General features: G+C 32.9%; 2 protein-coding genes across 3 annotated transcripts; both read right to left on the bottom strand.

Annotated features, from left to right (window-relative positions):
* Positions 1 to 1144: 1144 nt before the first annotated feature.
* On the bottom strand, positions 1145 to 4421 carry LOC111393561 (MLO-like protein 1). The gene is made up of 14 exons (XM_023019151.1): positions 4114 to 4421; positions 3940 to 3997; positions 3610 to 3842; positions 3410 to 3526; positions 3249 to 3309; positions 3071 to 3165; positions 2906 to 2980; positions 2713 to 2801; positions 2558 to 2607; positions 2206 to 2246; positions 1903 to 2112; positions 1747 to 1814; positions 1587 to 1647; positions 1145 to 1503 (listed from the first exon to the last, which is right to left on the bottom strand). The coding sequence occupies exons 1-14, from the start codon at positions 4237 to 4239 to the stop codon at positions 1285 to 1287; spliced, it is 1503 nt and encodes a 500-aa protein (XP_022874919.1). The 5' UTR covers positions 4240 to 4421; the 3' UTR covers positions 1145 to 1284.
* A 4484-nt stretch (positions 4422 to 8905) lies between these two features.
* LOC111393559 (methionine aminopeptidase 2B-like) lies at positions 8906 to 18341 on the bottom strand. 2 transcript variants are annotated; one of them, XM_023019149.1, is made up of 12 exons: positions 18216 to 18341; positions 17887 to 18051; positions 14070 to 14106; positions 13874 to 13981; positions 12835 to 12934; positions 12567 to 12712; positions 12296 to 12387; positions 12075 to 12169; positions 11684 to 11780; positions 10719 to 10862; positions 10394 to 10611; positions 8906 to 9236 (listed from the first exon to the last, which is right to left on the bottom strand). In XM_023019149.1, exons 2-12 carry the CDS (start codon positions 18029 to 18031, stop codon positions 9126 to 9128), a joined length of 1293 nt encoding a protein of 430 aa, XP_022874917.1. In that variant the 5' UTR covers positions 18032 to 18051; positions 18216 to 18341; the 3' UTR covers positions 8906 to 9125. The 2 variants fall into 2 exon arrangements, with proteins under 2 accessions (XP_022874917.1, XP_022874918.1); XM_023019150.1 differs by having other exon boundaries at positions 17887 to 18042; positions 18216 to 18308.
* Positions 18342 to 24361: the final 6020 nt, after the last annotated feature.

Below are 24361 nucleotides of genomic sequence, written 5' to 3'. Positions count from 1 at the left end.
TGTATTGGTGGATGCACAACTTTTAGAACAAATTTTGAAAGTTTTCAAAAGAAGATTGCGCTGGCCCCCTGGCACGACACTTGTCAAAAATGCTGACACTTGATTTTTCAAAGAATATTGACACGACATGTTGTCGAAGGTTAATTAAAACCTTTAAAATTCTTCATTTATATAATATAATTTAAAATTTATATTTTTTCTCTTTTTAAAACCTTTCAAATATGAGTAAACATTTATTATTTAATAATGATTTGAGTTAAAAATATATAATATCTCTAATAAAGTAAGAAAAATGATCATGGTAGAATGTCAGTATCCAACACGTGTCGGACAATGACACGTTACTCTAGTTGAAGTGTCCATACAATACAATATATTTAACATATCCGTGGCTCCGAAAAATCAAGTAAAATTTACTTAAAACATTCAAGTAGAAAGGGATGCATGTAGACTAATTAGTTAACATGTAATCTTTCCCACGAAGAGAATTGTTAAAGCAGAGAAAGTTACAACAAATACGAAGATTAATATTTTTGTATTTCTGCTTTGAAACACATTCAGAAGTAGAATTATAAATCCCAACAGCTTCTGTTTTGCATCAAAAAGAGAAAAAAGGTAATTTATTTTCTTGTCAAATTAAGTGAAACTTAGTTAAGGCAGACCTTCTTTCTTTGTTAGCAAGGCCTGGTAAAGAGACTCCTGGTTTTTAATGAGCAAGTACTGCAATCAAAATCCAAAATATATAAGGAATTAATGACTAAAAGACACAAAGTATATCATATCGAAACAAAGACATAACCTTGATGAGGATATATTTAAAACTGATTTACTTTAGTGGCTATCAAGCCTTGGGTTCATCTTATAATGTCGACGTTATTTAAAAAAAGTAGCGCATACCCTTATTCGAAGGCTATTATATTCATATTTGGTTCATTTGAGAACACCTGTCTTGAAATCTGATAGTTCATTTAAACTTAAGACAAGCGCAATTGTTGACCTTATCAATATGGGAAGATTTGGTAGAGGAGAGAGATCATATCATCAAACCATTAATTAATGTGTTTTGTTAGTATATTGAGCTGAAGTTTCATCATAGTGTAACATTATTAAGCCCCCGTTTGACAAAGGAATTTATGTAACATCATTCGAATTTAATTTCAACTTCATGCAATAAAACTTGTATCATCGCCACTTGGTATCACAATGAACACCTAGTTTGGAACTCATAGAAAAAGATGATTGATACAGTAGATAGAAGTTTTTATCTATAAGTTGATGACAGGATCATTTAGGTTCGATTTCTAGGGCTCTGCCTTCTTCCATTCTTGACTCGTCACCAACTGCTGGTGGCTGGACATTCGAAGGAGGTTCTTTATGTCCAACTTGGCTCGAGCCATTCACGGCTTTCCTCTGAGCTGCGTTCTTCTTTGCATTTTCAGCCCATCCAGCAAGCTTCACTTGTATATGATCCTCGAATATAGCCCTGTTGAATGAACTTCCCATCTACCATGGGAAAACCAGAAAAGTAAATATAGGAAATTTATATTCATAGTGGATTCTTGAGTGGAAACGGAGATTGAACTTGCCTGTGCAACAATTGCATATAATGGCAAGGTACTATAACTGCAAAGGAGCTGCACAAGTACACTACACAGGGACAGTGTTAATAATTAGTTTTTCAGTCACATACTATCGTGTGCAACTGCACGTGCGTGCGTGAATATGTGTAACACTCGATAAATGTACCCTATGACGAGTCTGGGAATAACATAACCAACTTCTCCCATGATGCATGAGTCGAATTTAAATAAAACCTGCCATTTTCATCCGTGCATCAGCATTTCCTCGATGAAATTAAGAAAGAAGATGAATTAATGAAGTAAATCAGAAGATTTTGTTTACCAACATCCAGAAGAAGACTGCAATCTCAAATGAATTCTGGAACAGAATTATATGAATCAAAACAAGGACAAGGCGTGGTTTGTGGAACCAGAAATGATCATCAGAAGGCCTAACTACTATGTCCCCAGTAATAGCTGTATGTCTCTGCCCAACCTCTTCTGCCAATTGGGAAATAATATGCTCAAGTTTGGTGCCCACAATAAGCAGAAGCTGCAATAATAAATTAAGCAATTATTCATTTCTATTTCCAGACATAGAATTTTGTTGTAATGCAACAGAGATTAAGTTTGTAGAGTTCCTTACAATCAAGGGAATGAATGCTATCCAAAAATATGCATGCCAACCTGCACTAATACAAGAGAGAATGAGAGAAACTAAAGCATTCTTGTCAAAACACAAGCAATGAACGAATGATAAAGGAGCCTATGGGTGGGACGTTCTCATTATCAATCGGGTAAGAAAAAATTGACTAAGGCCTTGTTTTGGGGTAGTTCCTGTTTTTTGTATAAGAGCATATTGACGAAGCCAATTTATATCAGCTTCCTCTAAAAGTTGACAAATCATTTTCATGCCCAAAAGCAGCTTCTCGGTCTTAGTAGAAACAGCTTTTGACCAAGAGGGCCCTAATACGCTTGAAACGACGTCTGATCCTCACCCTTGACATTCAGCAACAAGAAAAGAACCACAAATATCCACAGATACCAACTGCAAATCACAAATATTTCTCAAGTTAGTATTATCTTTTGGGTGTGTAATAATTCTATAAGTACTTCAAAACTGTAATTGGCAATGAAATTATTGTAAACCGACCGTATTCCAACAACTCGCTTAAAATCATATTCGAGAGCACGCATCATGTACTTGTAAAAATTGAAGTTGGGATTGTCCCTATAGTGAGTCTGACAAATGGAAATTCATTTAAAAAAAAGAAAAAAAAAAGAGTTAACATCCATATGTACATGCTTGAGACAGTAAAGATATCACCATAGGTAAGGTAGTTTACCACAATAAATCCACGTCGTAGAGTTTCATAATCTAACTTTTTAACAGACCCATAAAATTGTTTGAAAAAGGAACGCTGAAATTCAAAGAGAGGGATCAGTGTAATTTGTCATGAGAAATTAATTTACTTTCACTTATTGCAGCTATGTTTCAATTTTTGACTTACCACCCAACTTAACAAAGCTAAATCTTTACCAATTCCCTTGAACCTGCGCTTGATGAAACCGTGTTCTTGTACATGAGTTACTGTCCTTTGCTGCGCTGTGGGCAAGGCAAAAAGAAGAAATCTGATGTATTAATCCCAACTTGAAACTTCAACAATAAATTTGAATAATACTAATTACCTTGTTTTGGATCATTTTCCTTTTTCTGAATAGAATCTTCCCATTGTTTCCATTGGCGTATCTGATGACAAGCAGAATCATTGGTGCAATGGAAAAATAGGTACAAAAATTAACCATATTCTCAAAATGCAGGGTAGTTAATTAGGTAGGTAGGTAGGTACCTTCAAGGTTCCAAACAGAATCGTTAGACCAGAGAAAATTACGTGCACGACAGCCAGCACAAAGATGAATATATGTAGATCATGTATTGCGCCAAGAGATAACAGTGGTGCTTTATTCTTGAAGAATAAAGAAATGAACAAGAAAATTTCAGTAAGTCTCAAGATTGAATAATTTCGAGCAAAGAGACTAAAGAAAGTACCTGTTTCTCACAGTAACCCTGGCCATTTGGTGCTTCTGCAGCAGCAAGAAGGTGTCGCCCAAAGACGAAGAAGCTGCTTTGAAAATGATCTATGGATTTGTCGTCGCCTTTAGATTCATCAGATTTGCTGCAAGGAAGCCAGTCGTCTGTCAAGTGCTTGGCGATGCATATTTCAGTAATTCTGCTTTGAAACACAGTCAGAAGCAGAGATATGAATCCCAACAGCATCAACTCTGCACCATTGTTCATAAATCAATACATATTTATTATTAGTTCGTCAAAATTCCTTTTAATTAATAAATATTAGTAGTGTCTCGACTGACGACTGACCTTCCTTTATTTTTTGTAAGGCTTCAAAGAGAGCACCCTGATTTTTCTTGATCAAGAACTGCAAAGTATCATCATGATCATGATCGTCGTCGTCATCATATTTTAGTATCGAAAAAAACAATTATCCGCAGCAGGATAGGAAAAATAAACGAAAATAATGAAGAATTTATTGACCTTTCCAGCATAATGAAGGAGTCTTTCAGCAACTAAAGAGATGGCCACAATTACAGTACAAACAAGTGCGACTACCCAAGTCGGCGTATACTTTAAAGATTCTCCCTCACCGCCACCTCCGGCCATCACTCTGCCTTTCTTTTTTCTCTACTTTCTCTTCAGTCTAATAGAGAAAAAAATGTATGATCAATTAAGGACATTTGAATTATTGATCAGTGAATTTTATGTATGTATTTGATTGAGTTGACGGAGACTTGGTTAAATTCCTTCAAAAATTTGATTGAAATTTAGCTTTGATTAAGAAGGTTCCACCAATTCATCAAGTGGTATATTAAGAATTCGTATTGTGGAATGAATTGGTTGGTGGCAGGCAGGCAAGTTTACAAGGTTGTAATATTCTATGTTGACCTTTCTACACAAAGAGACGCGAGAAGGAGCTTCCGGATTGGCCTACACGGGATCAAATGAATAAAAAAAGATAAAGAAATAGACTGAATTGTTGGAAAATGATTGGATTTTTTGTTTTAAATTTTCAAATTGTCCAATCATGTGTCGACACATATCTCATCTGAATTTGAACATAGATGTGTAGCATAATTTTTAATTAATTTCTCTTCAACGTTTTTCTTATACCAAATCATGAGTTACTTAGCCCCCGTTTGGCCCCATTCTCTTTATCATTCTTTTCCTCTTTCTTATTTTTAACCACACAATTTTTCATAAAATAATATTATATGTAAATAGAAAACTTTCCATTCTTTTTCAACTACACAATTTTCAAAAAAATACTATTCCAACCAAAATTTGAAAAGAATGAGGGCTAAACGGGGGTTAATTGATATTTACTTATATAATAACTTAAGGTAAAGTGGAATACTAAACTCGTTGCTCTTTGGACTCATCACTCGACGTCTACGTTTAACTCAATTTTGTTGGAATTTTTCCGTCTAGCGACAAAATTGATGGGCCCTTCTGATTTATAAACATGTTGAGCCGTAGTTTAAACATACTTTAAAGCAGGGACAAAGTTAGGGGAGATTAGCCCCCGTTTGAGCCCATTAATTTTTATTCCACTACATTCTATTTTTCTTTCTCCTATTTTCAACCATACGATTTTTCATAAAATAATATTACACATAAATCGAAAATTTTTCCTTCTTTTTCAAATACTCATTTTTCAAAAAAAAATTATTCCGTTCATTTTCATTTCCAAAAAATACGGGTCAAACGGGGGCTAAAGAGTCATTGCACTAGGCCAATTATAATATTGATAGAACCATTTTTTATTAATTACATTACGTTTTAATTACAATGAATATTTTTTTTATTTTTGCTTATTTTCGTGCTTACATCCTCAACTTTTCTTGTCATATTTTTATTTACGAGCTTTTATTGATTAGCACATTATGATAGGCACATGATCTAAGAGGAAGAGTAAAAAGACTCATTTGTCCCTTATATTTTTAGATAAAGCTAAGATAAAACGACAAATATAAGATTTTACAAAGTATTTTTCCCATGCTAACAAATACTTGGACATAAATAGACATCATAGATAGAATATGTTAATTAATTGAAGGTTAAATATAAAAAAAAGCATGAAGAAAAGTTGGGAATATAAATGCGAAAATAAGAAAAAGTTGGGGGCCTTCATTACAACTAATTTGTGGTTCAATTAAAAATAAAATAAATTGTGGTGTGAATATAACATTCCATATAAATTTTTATACGTACATAAAAAATTTACAAGTAACAAATTTGATTGAGGCCTGCTTCCTACGCCTTTGATTGTTTTAAAATTTCATCTTAAAATGTAAAATTATGAAACCTTGCTTAATAAAACTTTTTTGAAATTATAAGTCGGTCATTATTTTTAATATCATGTTTTAAATTCATATATTTTATTTACTTTTTAGTCATATATTTCAAGTAATTCATCCACTTATAATCTCAGAAAGCTTGATGCCTTTGTCAAACAGGAGCTATGAAAAGCAATTCAAATCTTTCTATGTTAAATCAAGTGATATTTATTCTTGAGAAGGTATCATTCTTGATTGAAATTTAGAATAATGCAGTGTGAAATGGGAAATGTTTTCGTTGGTGAAATGTGGAATATAATTCTAGTCTTTGACAAATTAATACATATTCCAATCAATCCATTAATGTTTTTCATATTATTCACATCATTCTTTTAGTACCATGTTTGGTGCATTTATAAGAATGTGAATTAAGCGATGGCAGAGACCATTCGTGCATGTTGGTTGGCGACTATAATGATTTATGGTCGAACATATTTTTCATTCACACATTTTGTAAAACTATAACCATTGTCAACTTATGAACCACAGTTTCTATAGGATTCATAATTTGTAATCACTTAAATCGTAAATAATCACCAAACAAACATGTATATAAAAGGCTCAAGTTTGACTTTGACATAGTTTAGGTCTACATGTCCAATTTAGAAAAACGATATGTGTGTGTGTAAAGATTGAACTGACTTTGGAGAGAAACTCGAAGCTCGCATGTTTGAAAACTGTGTGTAAATTATAAACGTATAAGATTGAAAGGTGAATAAATTAGTAGTACCTGTGGATCCCACGAAACATATGGAGAAAAGTGATTTGACGGATTATAAATAGTTTTTAACATTAGACAGACGTTATTGCACTTGTTTTTAGAGAAATTCGGCTTATCAATTTTTCGTCATTCTAGTTAAATTATTGAGTCTTGTTATTCATGGTTCACGCTTTCATTGGGTCAAAGTTCGTGTAGAATTGGTTAATATAGCCGGACTTTAGCTTCTCAAAACTTTTTCCCACTAAAAATAAATAAATTAATGACCCCAAAAAAAAAATAAAAAAAATCCTTTTCTGTAATCCTCATTTAAAGGGATTTAGGAACTTGAATGTTTCTACTAGTAAAATTTACAAATTCCATTTACATAATTAATTAAGATGGTAGTGAGTGTACAATTAAGAATAAAATATCAAAGTGACTTGGTCTTATAACAAATATCCTTTGTATTTTTTTTTATTTTTTATTTTTGGAAAAACAATTTGAACAGAGAAAATGTGTGCATTAGACGTACATTTTACTTTTTCTGGGTTTCGATTTGGTTAGATGGGTGTATATAGTTTATAACAAGTTTCTTAATCTCCTCTTTTGATAGAATGTGTCCCATTACATTATCACTCTACTAAGATGAACCAAATCATGAGTTTAATTGTAAATTAAGTGATTCTTTAGTTAAGCACCGGAACACGTTCTCTTCGAATTTTTCAATTGGATTTGGTTATGTAATGTAATATCGGGTAGATGATGTATTTTAACTCTTTGAAAAGGTGCGTTAACATCTATATAGAGAGATCGATGTTTCGTAAATCTACCATCTTTCATCTACCCTTTTCTCGTGTATTGTTGATTTTCTTTTTCCCCCCTTTCTTCAAAACTATTTTTTGTTTTCAGAGTACTGCAGACTCGATGAACAAAGACCAATAAATATTCTTATTCATTTAGGCCATGTTTGATTGGCTTAGATTTTCCATGGAAAATGGAAAATAAATTCTATTTTTCATCTTTTATGTGTTTGATGGCACAAATTTGGCATGGAATTCCTTTTCCATCTTTTGTTGCCACATAAGTGATTTTCAATTCCAACCAAAATGATGGGAATTGAACCTTTTGACGTATTTTTTTATTTTTTATTTTTTTATTTTTCAATTTAAACAAATTTTAAGAATTATTGTAATAAATTTCATCTCTTTAATTGACAATTTTCATGTAAAATAAATACAAACGAACACCAAAAGATAGATGATTTTCTTGATTTTTTTTTGTGGCGATAGAAACAAATTTCATTCCCAATAACATTAAATTTTATCCATTTAATTGACAATTTTCATATAAAACAAAGTCAAACGAAAACTAAAAAAAACACTTTTATTTCAACATTTTCCACGTAGAAAATTATATCAATCAAACACAATAATTTACAATTCCTAGGAAAATAATTTTTAGGCAATTTAATTCCCTAGAATTTATTTTCTTTTCACCCAAATTTCATTTTTGCAATCAAACGGACAGACCCTTATTGTGTTCGTTTTGTTGTCCTTAGGCCTTGAGCATAGATATCAAATTAAAAAGAACCCTGTCAGGCCTCACACATGTGGGGCAATTTAATTTATTTTTTTTAATACATATGGGACCCCTACACAATTAAAGGCCATGTGAAAACCCTTTATTTGAAAATGAGTGGACAGACAATCCAAACAAACCTCCAAGATACAATGGAATCAAAGTAAATATTAAAGGGACAAATGAAGTCTTAAGAATGACAATATCTCAGACCTTGAAATTTCTTACGATTGTTTCATGCCACTGTAAAGGAATCATTATACCAACAATCTTAAGATTTTATTTCTCGAAAATTACTTAGAGATTTCCTGGTGATTTTGCAAAATTTAAAAGGTTCCACGGGGCTTTCGTAGATAGCAAGACAAGTCACATTTCCTACTCGCTAGATTGTCACAACCACGATGAAGCCCGAGGAGACTGAAGATAAACCATTGACGAATACAAGGGAAAATAACGCAAATATGATCAACTCCCCGACTCTTGGTTTTTATTTTATTTTATTTTTCATTTTTTTATTTTTAAATTTAAATTTAAATTTAAATTATATTTAAAATATAAATAAATAAATGAAAATATTTTAACCCAATCCCTATCCACCAGCAGTTGCTAAAGGCCGACTGAATAGGAGATTTTGCTAACAAGCACTTGGCCAAGATTGTCCTGTTAAATATCCCATATCTTAAATATTGGTCGGGTATTTTCGAACAAAAATTATGGACTTCAGCCTCCTTACGTTGCTACTACAAAACCAGCTCGAGTACGAATCACAAAAGGAAAACAGTGGATAGAGCTTAAGCAAGTTTTGATTTGATTAATGTAAAAACATCCGACATACGATCATTTTGTAAATATCAATCCAAGACTGAAACCTTCCATCAATAATCATCACCTCTGGATACCACTTCTTTGCAAGTCGGACGAAGTAGAATTGTATGCTCAAACTGCGATACATAGCTGCCCTTAATGTCACACAGAGGAGGATAAGGCTGCCAGAAATCAAACAAAACGCTGTCAATATTTATTCAGTTTGAAGACCCGTATTGTAATGGTCGATCCAACACACAAGTTTCTGCATTCTAACAGTCCATATATTGAATATGAAGTACACCTTTGACGGCTTCAGCAAATTCAAATGTGTAGCACATTGTAATAGCACAAAAGTTTCAAGAATTTTCATCAAGTGATGTGGAACATAACTTGAACATGAGGATGGACCTATTTCGTAAGCGAATCTTCAACACAAGGCCCAAATGAATAGTGCTTGGGGTGGATCCTTGAGCCTTATTTTTGGTGATATAGGGTTTAATTGTGCCTCTCCTATCAGCTATAATTTTTGGGGAAAGTGAGTGCATCTCCCTACATCAAATTGGGGAGGTCTTGTGTTCGATTCTCTATGAGAAGAATGAAGCACAACATCGCTTGAACATGAGAACTGGCCAATTCGTAAGAGAATCTTTGAGGCCCAAACATATAGTGCTTGGGTGGATTCCTGAGCTTGATCCTAAGTGATAAAAGGTTTTGATTGTGCATCTCTAATCGGCCAGCTATAGTTTTTGGGAAAAGTGATTGCATCTCCATATGTCATTAAGCCTCTACTCGATCTAAGCTTTCTATTGTCTGGTTCAAGATACTACAAGTTGAAAAAGCTCATGATAGCTGGATTTATGCAAATCAAGATCATAGGTTCAAGCATAGGTAAAAAATAAAAAATAAAAAAAATTAATTGTTCCCTTCTTCAGGCCGATTTTCACTTTGCAGTCTCATCATATCAGTCAATATTTTCATATTAATATTTATACGTAGTATTTCCGATTGAAGCAATTTAGAAGCAATCACGCATCAAGCAACTGTTAATGTACATGTAGGTAGTGTGTGGTAAAGAATATATAAGCCCATGTTTAAGTCACATTCTAGGAAAAAAATGCATTATTCATGTCAAATCAATGAGAAATGCATGGTTAAAAAATAACGAAATTTTTTAGATTTGAGTGTAATATTATTTTATTGAAAAATATATGGTTGAAATGATGTCAAATCATTGTTGAAAATGTATTTTTTTTTTTAAATAATGTGGCTTAAACAAGCCCTAAATGTCCAGATTATCGACTTAGTTCCTTGTAGAACAAAACAGGAGAATACATACCTGAACAATACCAGCATCACACAAGTTCTTTAGTGCCATCAGATATTTAGTTTCTCCAAGGCGGTCTAGATAACGTCTGCAGAAAGCCAATGTAGAGAAATTCTTATTAATTGTTGCTAATAGCTGTTTTGCTCTAGGTAACCGCAGTGGAACGTGACCAGCATCAAAATTCTTCATATAATGGCTGCATTCAAGATCTTCTCTGACGTATCCCTTCCCTGCATACAACAAAAGGTAAGCAAAAAATTACACTTTGCACATCAGGCCTAACCGTAGCTATCAGATTCATCAGAAAATGTCACCCTCTATGGAAAGAAGAGGTTACCCGTGGATCCAAAGGTCTCGATTGCATAAAATTCACCCTCTTCCATTTTTGTTTGCTCTCCTCCTTTCACAATAGGAACAGATTTCCCAGCATGGATTTGATAATTTCCAATGCTATGCCCATTTAGATTTCGGATACTTTTAACTGCCAGAGGCGCAGAACAGATAATTAGTTGAGCTTGTAAGTTGATCGCATGAAGGCATTTAAAAGTTAATAAAACATTTCAAAATCCTATAACTGAACGTTACTATGTTATCAGGACCATAAAGATAGCATAAGAAGGGAAGCATCACATTTTTTATCTACAGTCAGCAATTAATATTTCCTACGTTTGGTTATCAATTTGTTTCTTACTAGCTTTGAAATTCTAATGACCGAGCAGACCTTCAGTTTTGGCACAATAAGACATTTATTGATCTCCAAATATCTAATCATAGAACTTAAACTAGGGTCAACCTGTCTGACAATATCAACAAATGACCACCATCTGACACCACAAAACTTAAGAAAGATCGTCCTGAAATCCATATGATCTGACATTTTAGCGAGCATCAAATTTCAATTTCACAGCTGATAACAGCAACAAAAGAATAGCGCAGAGAGAGAGAGAGAGGATAACGACACCACTTGACTGATTAGATGTCCACTATCCATAGAAGAGTAGTTATTTAGCATGTGAATTGCCTGCTCTGACAAAAACAAGCAATTATTTTGGTAAGCATTAAACACCAAATTTGCAATTAGATTTCATCGTTTTATTTCCTGTGGCTTCTATTTGCCAAGAAAAATTGTGGAGACACATTTTCAGAAAATCAACTTGAATAACTACAACGCCTTTGAATCACATTCCCCCTCCAAGCAAAAAAAAAAACAACACACCTATGCACCAGCATCATACGTAAAACATCATAACAAACCAGAAATGCATCTCATAAAAGCTATTTAATTTTAGCCAAGGGCTATACCTTGGAACACCTTTCCATTGATTTCAACCTCATATGATTCCATGACCTCTTGAATTGCAGAACCTATGTCGCCTAGGCGCACATCAATCCCAGCTTCCTGTTTCAAAACAAATTGTCATCAACTGCTTCCACTTGTTCACTAGAAGTCTCAGCCAAATAATTTCACACTTCAGTCTGAATTTCAGTTCTTAAAAAATCGTGCTTTTGCGAATAAATTTAGAGCCCGTTTGGTGCTGATTATGAAAAATAATTTTTTAACCGTTAGCTTGAAAAGTGGGTACCACCTATGAGTGAAAAGATAAAAAATGACGGCTGACTATGTTAGGTAACAGTAAAAAAATTGATTTTTTGGCTTGAAAAATCAGAACCAAACAGGGGCTTAGTAACCCACCTTGATTCCCGTATTGGTAGCTTCACGCGAGGCCTCAAGCAGTGGACTAAACATGGGGTTGAATGCCACAGTAAATGCACAATCCACTATATGCCCTGCAAATAAAGTGTTGCAAATATTTGAGACAATGAGACAATAGAAACAAGAAGATAAGAATATGGTCTAATAAGAGTCTTCCAGAAACCTGAGATTGTAGTACAGTAAATGAGTTGCTATATTACCATCAATATGAGTTCCAAAGTCCAGTTTCATCACATCATCATACTGAAGGACAGTTTTATCCCCAGAATTCGGGGTCCAATGGGCAGCAACCCTTCAATAAAGAACAGGCAGGAAGCAGACAGATCAGAGTAGAATTCTTAAGGGGGTGAAACAATGGAATCGAAAAGAAACTTAAACCTCAAAAATCAAAATAGTGTATATTGGTTTCTAAACTAGTTGTCCAGAATTGCCAAAATGAAATGAGTAGCCACATGTGCAATTAAGCAATACCAGTTCAATGAGCATCCTGTAGGAAATGCAATACCAGCCTGAAGACCGTTCTCAGATATTAATTTACGAACTGTGTTCTCCAAGGTCTCACACAGGTCAATCATCAACATTCCAGGCTTCAAAATTTGCTTGATGTACTTCCGAACCTGATAATAATATACATAATTTAGAAGATTCCAATGAAAGTCCAGAATGAACTTCTCAAACAAGCATACTATATGCTGATGCCAACACAAGCATATTCAAGGACGTTAAGCTAAACAGCAACCTGACGGTGGACCTCTGCTGCTCGGCGAACAGAATTATAGATTGGTTTTTCCAGTCGCTCCAATTCCCTCTTTTCCTCAGATGTAGTCCTCCACAAGTTACTATATTGAACCATATTTTATAAAATAACCATTTAGATTTCCAGCAATACTAGACAAGAGAAAGATTATACGGACCATAAACTAGGAAATCTTACGAATTCAAAAGAAAACAAGAGATGTATTGCACTCAAATGTTATATGATGCCATAGCAAACTGTAAAGAACTCAACTCCAACAAAGTTGGAAGTTTCCAAAGCACATATGGTATCATTTAAAGCCTTTCTTTCAAGTATATTATCACAAAGAACAGCATAAACAAGAGACAAAAGATTCAAATTTATCCAACTGGGTCTCCAATATCCAAGTCTTGTTGAAACAACTATGAGAATAGTGGAGATCAGTCACCTCCTTCACAGCTCCTCCTAGTTGACCAATCTAAGCCCTGTTTGGCCTCCATTTCTTACAACTCATTTGTTCTCAAATTCATTTTCAACCTCATTTCATGGAACCCACAACTTTTATCAACTTTTAAACTACACATTTCATCAACTTTTATCAATATTTACTAAAATTAATTTTTTTATCGTAGCCAAAAGGGGGCAAAAAGACCTTCTCTACATGATTGAAACTGTATTAAGTAGTTGCTACCAGAGCAAAAGCTTCTTACATTCATTGCCTGCATCTCATTTCCCTCACATACATGATAACACAAGCTGAAAACAGCTCCTTTTCCACATTCCAACTGTTTAGTCTCCTCAAAGTATTCACCCTCAATGCCTCCAACTAAAAATGAATATCAATACTAAGTGAATTTGAAACGGGAAATAAAAGGCACCCAGTAGTTTCTCTGCAATACATTTTATCTTTCATTCAATTTATGCAACCTACCTAAGAATAGCACCATAAAAAATCTACACTGTGTACTTCTTTAAAAAACGATAAATGTATCATATCCCCATTCGACCTGTCATGTAACAAAGGAAAATTACATAAACATACTCGTCTGCATATTGTTGAATTTCACCCTCTGGAAACTCGCCAGATGGAAAAAGTTCAGTCACAGGAATAGATGGAGGATCAGTTTGCTGAGGCGGTTCTTTTTTCTTCCTGCAGATTAGAACGAACAGATGTAAGTTAACTTCAAGCCTCATATAAAGAGAAGGACAAGGCAAGTATGTAAAAGAGTATGTCTCACTTGCTTTTACTTTTCCGCTTCTTCTTTTTTGCAGCTTCTGAACATTCCAGATGCATGCAATAAATGAGTCATAAAAAAAAAAAATGAAAGAAAGAAAGAAAGAAAAGCAAAACCTTAACAAAATGATGTCCAGACCAAGAAAAAACATTTTAACAATAAATGATTGGAATTCATAATAATCCTTGAACATCGGAAAACATTAAGTAAAACAGAAAATAAGACAATATAAACACCATCAATGTTTTTGAACAGCACATCACAATAGCACAAATTAAATTACATCACATATGAACATGAATGCAAAACATGACCATCAAAAGCTACAGTTTTACAGGCAACTGCCCAATTTTGGATGGTCCATTCTCGGGCTATCTGCACCACAATCAATGCCATCTTTCTCTAGGCATTTGTTAAATGAGATTCAACACAACAGAATGAGAATATATATAATCCCAATGCTACAGCAAAAGGAGAAGAAAGAAGCAAAAAAGGGAAATAGAAAAATGTTTCATCAAAATAGAATTGACTATTATTAAGATTACTACTTCCTTTTCCATCTAATATAAGCCATCAAAAGAGTCACTCTTGCAAATCAGGAACAATAAGATAGAACAAGGGTAAGATTCCAATATATTTCATCAAGAGGAAAGTTAACATGGAGCGGCAGATAGTTTCCCTGTGTGCCAGCACTTTTAAATCACTACCATTTACTCTCTCTAATAGAGACATATTTGAGTTCACAAAACAATCTTCTCTAAATCATTAATATAGTAATTGACAAGTCATATGATCGCTCCTACAACCATGACTGCCATCACACAAACAAAACATGAACCCACCTAAAAAAGCTTGAAAACCAGATCCTTTCTCCATGGGGGAACTATTATTGAGTACATATCAGAAGAAAGAAGGGTTTTACAGAACAGAGAAGAGGTAGTCCAATGACAAGCCAAAACCAGATGTGATACTTTGTGATAAGTATTGCATATACAGTCCCAAAGTTACTGGTATGATCTCTAAGTATGGTCTCAGAGGGATAATCCTGGTCTTTAGAGGAGAAGGTTTTTTTTTTTTCCCCTCCTCTCCATACTTCCAGTTCAAATATTAACTCTAGAAAGCCTATGTTAGAAGCACGAGCCATTCCACAGTACTCAAGCTCAATCCTTCAACCTTCATACTGCAGGTGAAACACCAAATTAAGAAATTCAACATATAATATATTAATTCTTTAGCTAATTTAATTTATTTTTACTGGGACTAACATTGTAGGATAAAAATTTAAATAGAAAATACAATGAAAATCAAAGTAAAAAAGAGAAATTACATGCATACCTTACATTCATTTTTTTAAGTTGCCAACATTTTTTCAAACCATGTAGCTCCTAAAAGCATCTCCAATTGTGTTCTAAAATAGATCGAAATTGTGATTTAGATCTTTAAAATGGCCGGAATCATCTCCAATGCGGAGATGTAAAAGAGTTGCAAATTACATTTCCAGCAAGAACATCATTTTTTTTTTTTTTTAACATCTGCCTGTGGGTCCCACTTCACCCAAAAAGTTCTACCAATACACTTCATCCAACTTCTGCCAACCCACTAGGTATTCCAAAAAAAGTGGGCTCCATCCAAATTCCATCCAATGGCCCAACTTCACCACAATCTAGATATTCTATATAATTACTAGAACAGATCTGAGAGTCCATATTTCAACAACAAAAAACACACGGAGGTTATTAAAAAGCCGTTACATAAGGGCCCTTTTATATTTGCATTACATAGCATAATTTTTCTATATAGACGTATCATTTAAAGCATTTCCAATTCAGTTTGCCCTCAATTTTCACATAAAAATCTTGTTCTATATATTTCATTTGCTATTTTTGTAAGTATTTAATTATTTAGAAATGAAAGAGGGCAAAGGATCCAATAAATTCAAATTGCCAAATTTCGACATAGATGAAGACAAAGCTTTATGCAAAGCCTATATTGCGATAAGTGAAGATCCAATTATTGGCAACTCGCAACATCAACATTCCTTTTGGGAAAGGGTTCGTGTAGTGTTCTATGAAAAGTGCAAGAGCGAGAGAAATGTTAATAACTTCAAATGCCAATGGAATCACATTTGACCAAGATACAAAAGGTTTGGGGAACTTCTTCACGAAGCGGCCAACGCTAGCAAGAGTGGAACTAGTGGGCAAGACAAGGTGCCAATCTTTACCAAATTTTGTTGTTCATATTCTTTTTAAATTTAACTAAATTGTATTTCAATTTTATCATGCTCCCAGATAAGGCTAGCAGAAAGGATGTACCATGCAGAAAGTGGGGTTTTTTGTTTAGATCATTGTTGGCCAATTGTTAAGGATGCAATTAAGTTTAGAATTTTGATAGACACTCCTCCATCCAATACTACGTCGCCAACCATTCCTGTCAATTTAGAAGATGATGATAGGCTGGAAGTGGAAAGTGTGCCGAAAACTCGAAACTATCGTCCAAGGCTGAAGGGAAGGCTGCGAAAGAGGTTAAACATAAAGATAAAGAACACGGTGATAATAGTTCTCTAACATGTTGAAGCTGTCAATTCTTACGAGATGATATTGGCAAAAAAGAGGAGCATGAGATTATGATGGTTAAAACAAATGATATGACTCCAGAAAGAGCATCCTACTGGAAGCATGAACAAGAAATTTTTTTGAAGAAATTCTGTTCAAGGCGTGAAATTAAATTTAACAAAGATAATGATATCTATTGACCTGGTTTTCCTTCTGGATCTTATGATCAATGAGGTTGGGATCATCGTCTGTATTTTAAATTTTATAATATTAATACTCGTCTCCAGAAGAACCTCAAATCAAACCCACTTCAAGGAATAAATTTTTGCCTAGTTACCGTATATGCAAAAAAGTTACGGTATTTACATCATCATACCGTACATGCAACACATTACCGTTAATGCAAAGATGTCCTTACCATATATGCACAGCATGACATACTGTATATGCATGAGCATACCATTTATGCAAGAACATACCGTATATGTACATACCCAACCTCACCGTATGTCACCTTTTAAAGAAAATTTACTTTTAACTTGGCAAAAGACATAAGAAATTAACTTGGCTCATTTAATGTTGGGATGGGACGAATTTATGCTTTCTTAACCAAAGATAGAAGATATAAGACTGAAGACATTAACTTGACTCATTTAATGTTGAGATGAGAAGGATTTATGTCTTCCTAACCAAATTTTGAAATTTTTAGGTCAGTTTGTTCGTAATATATATATATATATATATAAAACACAATTCAACATGAAAAAAAATGAAATTTGTATATTGTAATTTACACCATTCTATTAGAGCAAGAATTGAATTTAGATCCACCGAGATGTAAATGGGAATGCAAAAGTAAATTTTGAAGATGCCAATTTACACCCAAATTTAGAACACGATTGGAGAATCTTTAAATAGAGCAGAATGCAGTGGCATCAATTAGAATCTTTAACAAAGAATCAAGTTCAGATATTTCATTGCAAATTTGAACAACTTTAAGATAGACAACTATTTTATCAGTACTGGGTCACACAAAATTTTCTTAGTTTGGGCCTTTCTCAATTAATCATTGTCCTTCCTTTCCAAGTCCAAGTAAAATCAGTTGACTTTCCCAAACACATACAAACACTTCTTTTTCTTAACTAAATTGCATATGAACTTCACCATACACCAAAAAGGGCATGAGCTTTATCCCATTTTCCATCAAAATCCTTAACAAACTCAAAAACCAGTATTGAAAAACGAAGCATACATCCAAAAAAAATTACCTTGTGGCTCATCCACTGTTAGGTCATCAATTTTATCCTCAACCTCTTCTTGCACAGCCTTCCCGTTTGCTTCGTTACTACAATTCGCGTGCTCGGACTTTCCGTCCTCTAGACGGATTTCCTCAGACAATCCTTCGGTCGCCATTTCAACAAAGGCTGTATAACCTAATATTATATGATTAATACACGCATGAATTGAATTAATCCACCCAATATAAATTCACGAAAAGCATGAAATTAGGGCTGCATTAAATTTTGAAATTTTTAGAAACCTGCAGAAGAATCGCACTAACTGTTAATAATAAAATTATTTATGAGCGATACGAAACCTTAAAGATGGAAAATGTTCGATAGTATTCAAATGGAAATCGTCCGTCTACGGTGGAAATTTTGGTGCGACTTTGAGTTTTGCAAGGGACTGTGGGAGAGGAGTAATTATGACATAATATTAGGGTTAATTATATGAATGGTGACTGAACTTTGCCCTATGTTACTACTTAGTCACTGAACTTAAAATTGTATCTCAATGGTCACTAACTTCATCAAATATTACTACTTCATAATCGAACTTTAAAATGTATCTCAATGGTCGCCGAACTTTGCACCATGTTACCCATCCATCATTCAAATGGAAAAATCCGTTAAATCCAACAAATGGTTTCAACTTGAATGACGAATGAGTAATATGGTGCAGAGTTCGATGACCATTGAGATACATTTTAAAGTTCGATTATGAAGTAGTAACATTTGACAAAATTTAGTGACCATTGAGTTACATTTTTTAAGTTCAGTGACTAAGTAGTAACATAGGGCAAAGTTCAGTGACTATTAAGATCTATTTTTAAATTGAATTATTAAGCCCCTGGGTCCTATTCTTTCCAAAAAAAAAAAAAAACATTCTTAAACTGCGTTTTGACATCATTCAATCACACATTCTTTAATAAAATAATATTACACGTAAATTTAAAATTTTTCCTTATTTTTTAACTACACATTTACCATCAATATACTATTCAAAAAATCATTTTATCCCTCAAAATGGGGATCAAATAAGGGCTAAACTTCTCAAATCGACCTCTTGGAAAGAAGAAATCAAAGAAAATGAAAAGAAAAAAGAGGAAACAGAAAATTAGAGACCTATAAATTAAATAAAAATAGAATTGTTGCTAATATTCATCCATCATGGTGAAAAAGTACGTTTGATTTTTTAGATCAACTGATATCAGTTTACCGTATCTCAAATTCTGTATAAATAGATTGGAATAGAAACAGTTGGAACACTAAAAGAAATTGACAAAGAAAAATTAAATAAAAGTACAAAAATGTTCGAATAGTGCCAATGTAACTGAGGTCGATTTGATTTTTCAATTGTGTTACTACTTAGTCACTGAACTTAAAAATGTAACTCAATGGTCACTGAACTTCGTCAAGTGTTATTACTTCATAATCGAACTTTAAAATATATCTCAATGGTCATCGAACTTTACACCGTGTTATCCATTCGTCACTCGAGTTGATACCGTTTGTTGGACTTTAACGGATTTTTCCATTTGAGTGACGGATGGGTAACATGGTGCAAAGTTCAGTAACTATTGAGATACATTTTAAAGTTCAATTATGAAGTAATATCACTTGACGAAGTTCAGTAACCACTGAGTTACATTTTTAAGTTCAGTGACTAAGTAGTAACATAGGGCAAAGCTTAGTGACCATTCACATAATTAACCCCATAATATTACTATAAATAGTGTGAAGAAATATGTTCACACATAAATGAGAACAATCCCGCGCCATAGGGCTCGAATTTTTTTGGCAAAGGGTGATCGACTTTCATAACGATAGGGCCCCCACTTTTTTATTCACGCGAAACCCGCAGCATCTGAGAGGATGTCAATCATTCGGATAAAAAAATTTCGAGCAAAGTAGCAAAATTTAAATGAGAAAACATTATCAATTGGACGGCACAAATTGACATAAATAGCACTAATCCAGGTATATTATTGTTACCAAAACTAGCGAAGAAAAAAAAATCTTAGTTGGCCTTCATGTAGTAGCTAAGGGTGTGTTTGATTTGCATTTCATTTTTCATTTTCAATTTTGAATTTATTTTGTGTTTTATATTTTGAGGGATTATTTTAGGATTGCAAAAAATGCGTTTAATTTGTTGATGAGTGTATTTCACAGTTTTCACTCATACGTTAGACATCATCTAAGCTTGAAATTAAGTTAATTCCTATGAGTTTTAGAATGTTTTAATATGTGTTTTGATGTTGTGATATATATTGATGAAATTGAATGAATAGGCAAAAATTGGCAAAATTAGAGAAAATTGCTAAATTGTAAGAGATCCAAAGTTTGGGGTACTAAAGTACAAATACTCAAACATTGTGTCGAACCTCACGATGAAAATTCGAAAGTGCTAGGAATCAATTGGATAAAGAAAAAGATGCCAAATGGATGGAATATAGTCAAAGTATAATCACGCATCAATTTTCAACCGAAAAAGTTATGAGACACATTTTCTACATAGAAATGTTCGAATTGGAAAATGATATCTGAAGCAAAGTCGTAGCCCTTTGAGTTAGTTTTCTAATGATCTTGAATTATCTCAATTGGATATCAGGAGAAAAGTTATGATAAAAATATTAAATGATGCACAGTCTCTTCTTTCCATCAGATGCGGGTGCCACGTCACCCACCATGCTGCAAAACATCAAAATTTGCAGCACCCTAGCGTTGCTACAGCGTGCCTCGGCACCATTTGTTCGGGTTTTTTTTTTTATATTTTTTTACTCCTTTCTTGATCCAACTCAACCATAATTCGTCCAAGACTCAAAAAATACTATAAATTCAAGATCAAAAACTTATTTTGTCCAAGAATTGAACCGGCAAAAACATAATAGAAAGGAGCAAAGGATACAATTGAATGAGGAATAAAAAGGAATAATTCAACCCTACAATTCAAACAAGCAAGATTCGACAATTCAACAAGGTAAAACATCATCAAAAATAAGGCAAAGAAGAACAAGAGAAGAAATTGAAGATCTACAAACGAGTTTTTCTATTATTTTCCCTATATTTTTTTATATAAATTTTAGTATTTTCCTGGATTATATCATGAACTAAATTCATATTTTAAAGTTTGATTGTAGCCAAAACTTGAGATTATGGTTGATTCTATTATAGTTAGGGTGTGTTTGATTACATTTATTTTCCATGAAAAATATCAGTTTTTCACCCAAATTCTTATTTGGGGTGTTTGATTGTTATTTTTTTTCATGACAAACATTTTCCAACTTTGAAAATATGTCTAATTTTCCTTATTTTTAAGGAAAATATTTTCCTTGGGTGAAAGTGATTTTTATTTTCCACAAAATAAGGAATACATTTTCATTTCTAGGTGATATTTTTTATGTCAATCAAACACACTCTTATTTCTATTTGACTTCCCCCATATGTTTAATTGTATCATTAAATTAATGTTTTCAATTAATTGGCCACTAATTGAATGAATAGATACTAGTTAAATCCCGCACTCGATAAAGGAAAATTTAGGCACGATCATAAGATTGGTACAACGTAGATTTTTGGGTTTCGAGAGAAATCATAGGATCTATGAAACTTACTCCATAAGAGAACCATAAACTTGATAAATCTTTGATTTTAATTCAGAATAGAGATATTGAGATTGAAATTTAAGATTAATTTCTAACTTGCACTTGAGAGAGTGAAAAGAAATGCATTAGGATTCTTGCTTGTTAAACATGGAAAAATTAACTAAAATAGTTAGACATAACTGAAGCATAATTAATAATAGGTCATTCCCTACACATTTCTTATATTGATTTATTCATATAAACTGCATTCCTTGAATTAGTCACAAAGATTACTCTTAGATTAGATAACACTATTGATTTCAAATTTCATTTATCTAGATAAAATAAAAGTACACAATTATAACACATAGTAGAAATTAATTATCAATTCTTGTTGGTTCGACATCCATATTTAATCTTATATTACAAAACCTAATATCGTACACTTGCGGTATAAATCACGTTATAAAAAAGCGTGACATTTGTTATTCGTAAAAACCGTTACTCAAAACCAAAAACTAAAAAACGCATTTAGTTTAAAAATTTTACAAATAGTTTTATGGCATTTTTTTAATTAATTTGATTATTTAGTAAAACATATCAACTTTTTCCGAATATGTGATCAAAAAAATTGAAATTTTAAAGTTGATAAAAAAAAATCATTGTAAGTTTATCTCCAATAATTGCATTGAAATCACCCATACATAATAAATTGAGAGAAAGAGAGATGGGTATTTGTATTTGGGTTTTGTGTGATTTTATTAATTATTTTAATTTGAGAAATTTTAAGTTCATTTCCTTATTTTGAGTTTTTTTTTTTTTGAAAATGTCAAAAAGTCATTTTGAGTGTTTTATTGTAAATTTCTTCTTATTTTCGAAAACGCATTTATGAAAATAATATACAAAGCACGTTTTGAGTGTTTTAGAAAATTAAAAATGGTCTTAAAATCGTAAACCAAATGCACTCTAATCTTTCATGTAATCTCCGCGTGGTATTGCTAAAAAAAAATTTATAAAATGAGAATTATAAAACTTTTTGGATCAAAATGGTAACAGGGATTAAATGGAAAATGTTTGTTATACATCATTATCTACAGAATCTTTTACAAATCAGTGAGGTGGCAAAAAGAAAGTGAAGGAATTTAATTTTTTTTTATTTGGTTGGTAAAATTTTGACTCACTCATATCTAGTTACATAATCTGTTGGTAAACAAATCTGTAAATTGTGGTGTACATACACCACAATCGAGGTTAAATATATATGTTGTCACAAAACTCACCCAAATATTTTTCAATTGTCATTGATTTTTTTGATTTTGATTTTTTTTTTTTGGAACGCTAAAATAGATTTGACTTTGATGATAGGGTAATTAGCACAAAACGTTCTTACATTTTAATGTTATTGTGCAAAACGTCCATACTTTTTATTTTTTGACATTTTCATCCCTATTTTCATATTTCATTGTGAAAAATGTCATTTTTTCAATAAAAAAATATAAAATGAAAAATATAACCTCTTATTTAAATAAAACAAAAAGGAAAAAAGGTAAGGACATTTTCCACAATAATATTGAAAGGTATGGATGTTTTCTGCCAATTACTTTTTTAATAATTTATTTGGATTCATTTGTATTTTTTTAAAAGTTTGGGAGTATAATTGCAATTTTCTTCTTTACTTTTTTTTTTCTTTTTCTTTTATTTAAATAGGAGGTTGTTTGTCATTTTAAGTTTTTATTGGAGAAAAATGACATTTCCCCCAATGAAAGATGAAAATAGGGTGAAAATGTCAAAAAATGAAGGTATGAACGTTTTGTGCTAATTACCCTTGATGATAAATGTTAAAGTACCAAAGCATTTATAAGTTGGAAGCATTCACCAGTGCAGCGACTTAATTGATTTTTTAAAAGACGAACACAAAGAAGTTTGATAAAGATGAAGCCAGTATAAAAGATCTAACATCAATATTTTAGGATTTATTATTTCTCAGATGGGACCTTAAAAAAATGAAAAAATAGGAAAGAAAAAAAGTCCCTTTATTTCTTCGATGGGACCTTAATTCTTCCATTGGTCTCTGTTGCTTCGGCTATTGCTCGAGATGTCTTCTTGATTGATCTCAGGAGCTCGAATTTCAAAAAATGAATAAGAACCTGAGCTAGTGGTAGTAGCTTAGAAACTTCCACCTCCAGTGGAAGGGTGTACATATTCCAGGTGAGCCTCTCTTACATATATTTCAGTTTCCGTTAAATTTAAAAAAATTATGAGTTTCTCCTAAACTTACCAAAATAACATCTCGCCTTTCACTCTGTCAGTTGTTTTAAAAAGTAATAGACCATCCGACACATTTCTTGCGCATCATATCTAAATATTCAGCATCCTATTTGGAATTTCTGAAAATGATAGTTAGCCGTTCAGAGAGTTTAGTGACTGAGCTATGTTCCTATAATAGCAAGAGGTGTCGTATACCACTATACCAGGGCGGTAATGTCAAACACGGTTCTTGCTGCTGCTCAAGCTTTGATGGATATACATGGTATTAGTCAACTACTAGTTATCTTGGAGCATGAGGATGACGGAGGACATCCAATTGGCCTTTCTAGACAAAGAATAGGATTTTTATTCTGTTCTAAAGTAATTTTGTCAATGTATTTGCTTGAAGATTTAAATTTAGACAAGGAGGATAAGCCTACTGCTATTGTTTCCGGAGGAAAAAGTGAAGGGAAGTGAAGTTTTCCCTAGTCAAATTCAACCTAAAATTTGACAAATACCGGAGTAGGCTCCCTTTCCTCTCTCTCTCTCTCTCTCTCTCTCTCTCTCTCTCTCTCTCTCTTTTAAATAATCTAGGATATAGGGATAAAACTAAAAACAACTCAAAATTTATA

Source organism: Olea europaea, chromosome 4 (assembly GCF_002742605.1).
Source record: "Olea europaea var. sylvestris chromosome 4, O_europaea_v1, whole genome shotgun sequence".
Lineage (NCBI taxonomy): Eukaryota > Viridiplantae > Streptophyta > Magnoliopsida > Lamiales > Oleaceae > Olea > Olea europaea.
This window is presented reverse-complemented; position numbering and strand designations above follow the sequence as displayed.

Bases quoted from the DNA above. Each gene is read 5' to 3' on its own strand.
- LOC111393561 (XM_023019151.1), bottom strand. From the start codon at position 4,239: ATGGCCGGAGGTGGCGGTGAGGGAGAATCTTTAAAGTATACGCCGACT. The intron at 3,998-4,113 runs GTCAATAAATTC...GATACTTTGCAG, and splicing joins TCCTTCATTATGCTGGAAAG to TTCTTGATCAAGAAAAATCA. The intron at 2,247-2,557 runs GTGAGGATCAGA...GTATTAGTGCAG, and splicing joins CTTGTTGCTGAATGTCAAGG to GTTGGCATGCATATTTTTGG.
- LOC111393559 (XM_023019149.1), bottom strand. From the start codon at position 18,031: ATGGCGACCGAAGGATTGTCTGAGGAAATCCGTCTAGAGGACGGAAAG. The intron at 12,388-12,566 runs GTATTGCTTAAT...TCTTTATTGAAG, and splicing joins ACAGGATGCTCATTGAACTG to GGTTGCTGCCCATTGGACCC. The intron at 11,781-12,074 runs GTGGGTTACTAA...GTTTTGAAACAG, and splicing joins CTACCAATACGGGAATCAAG to GAAGCTGGGATTGATGTGCG.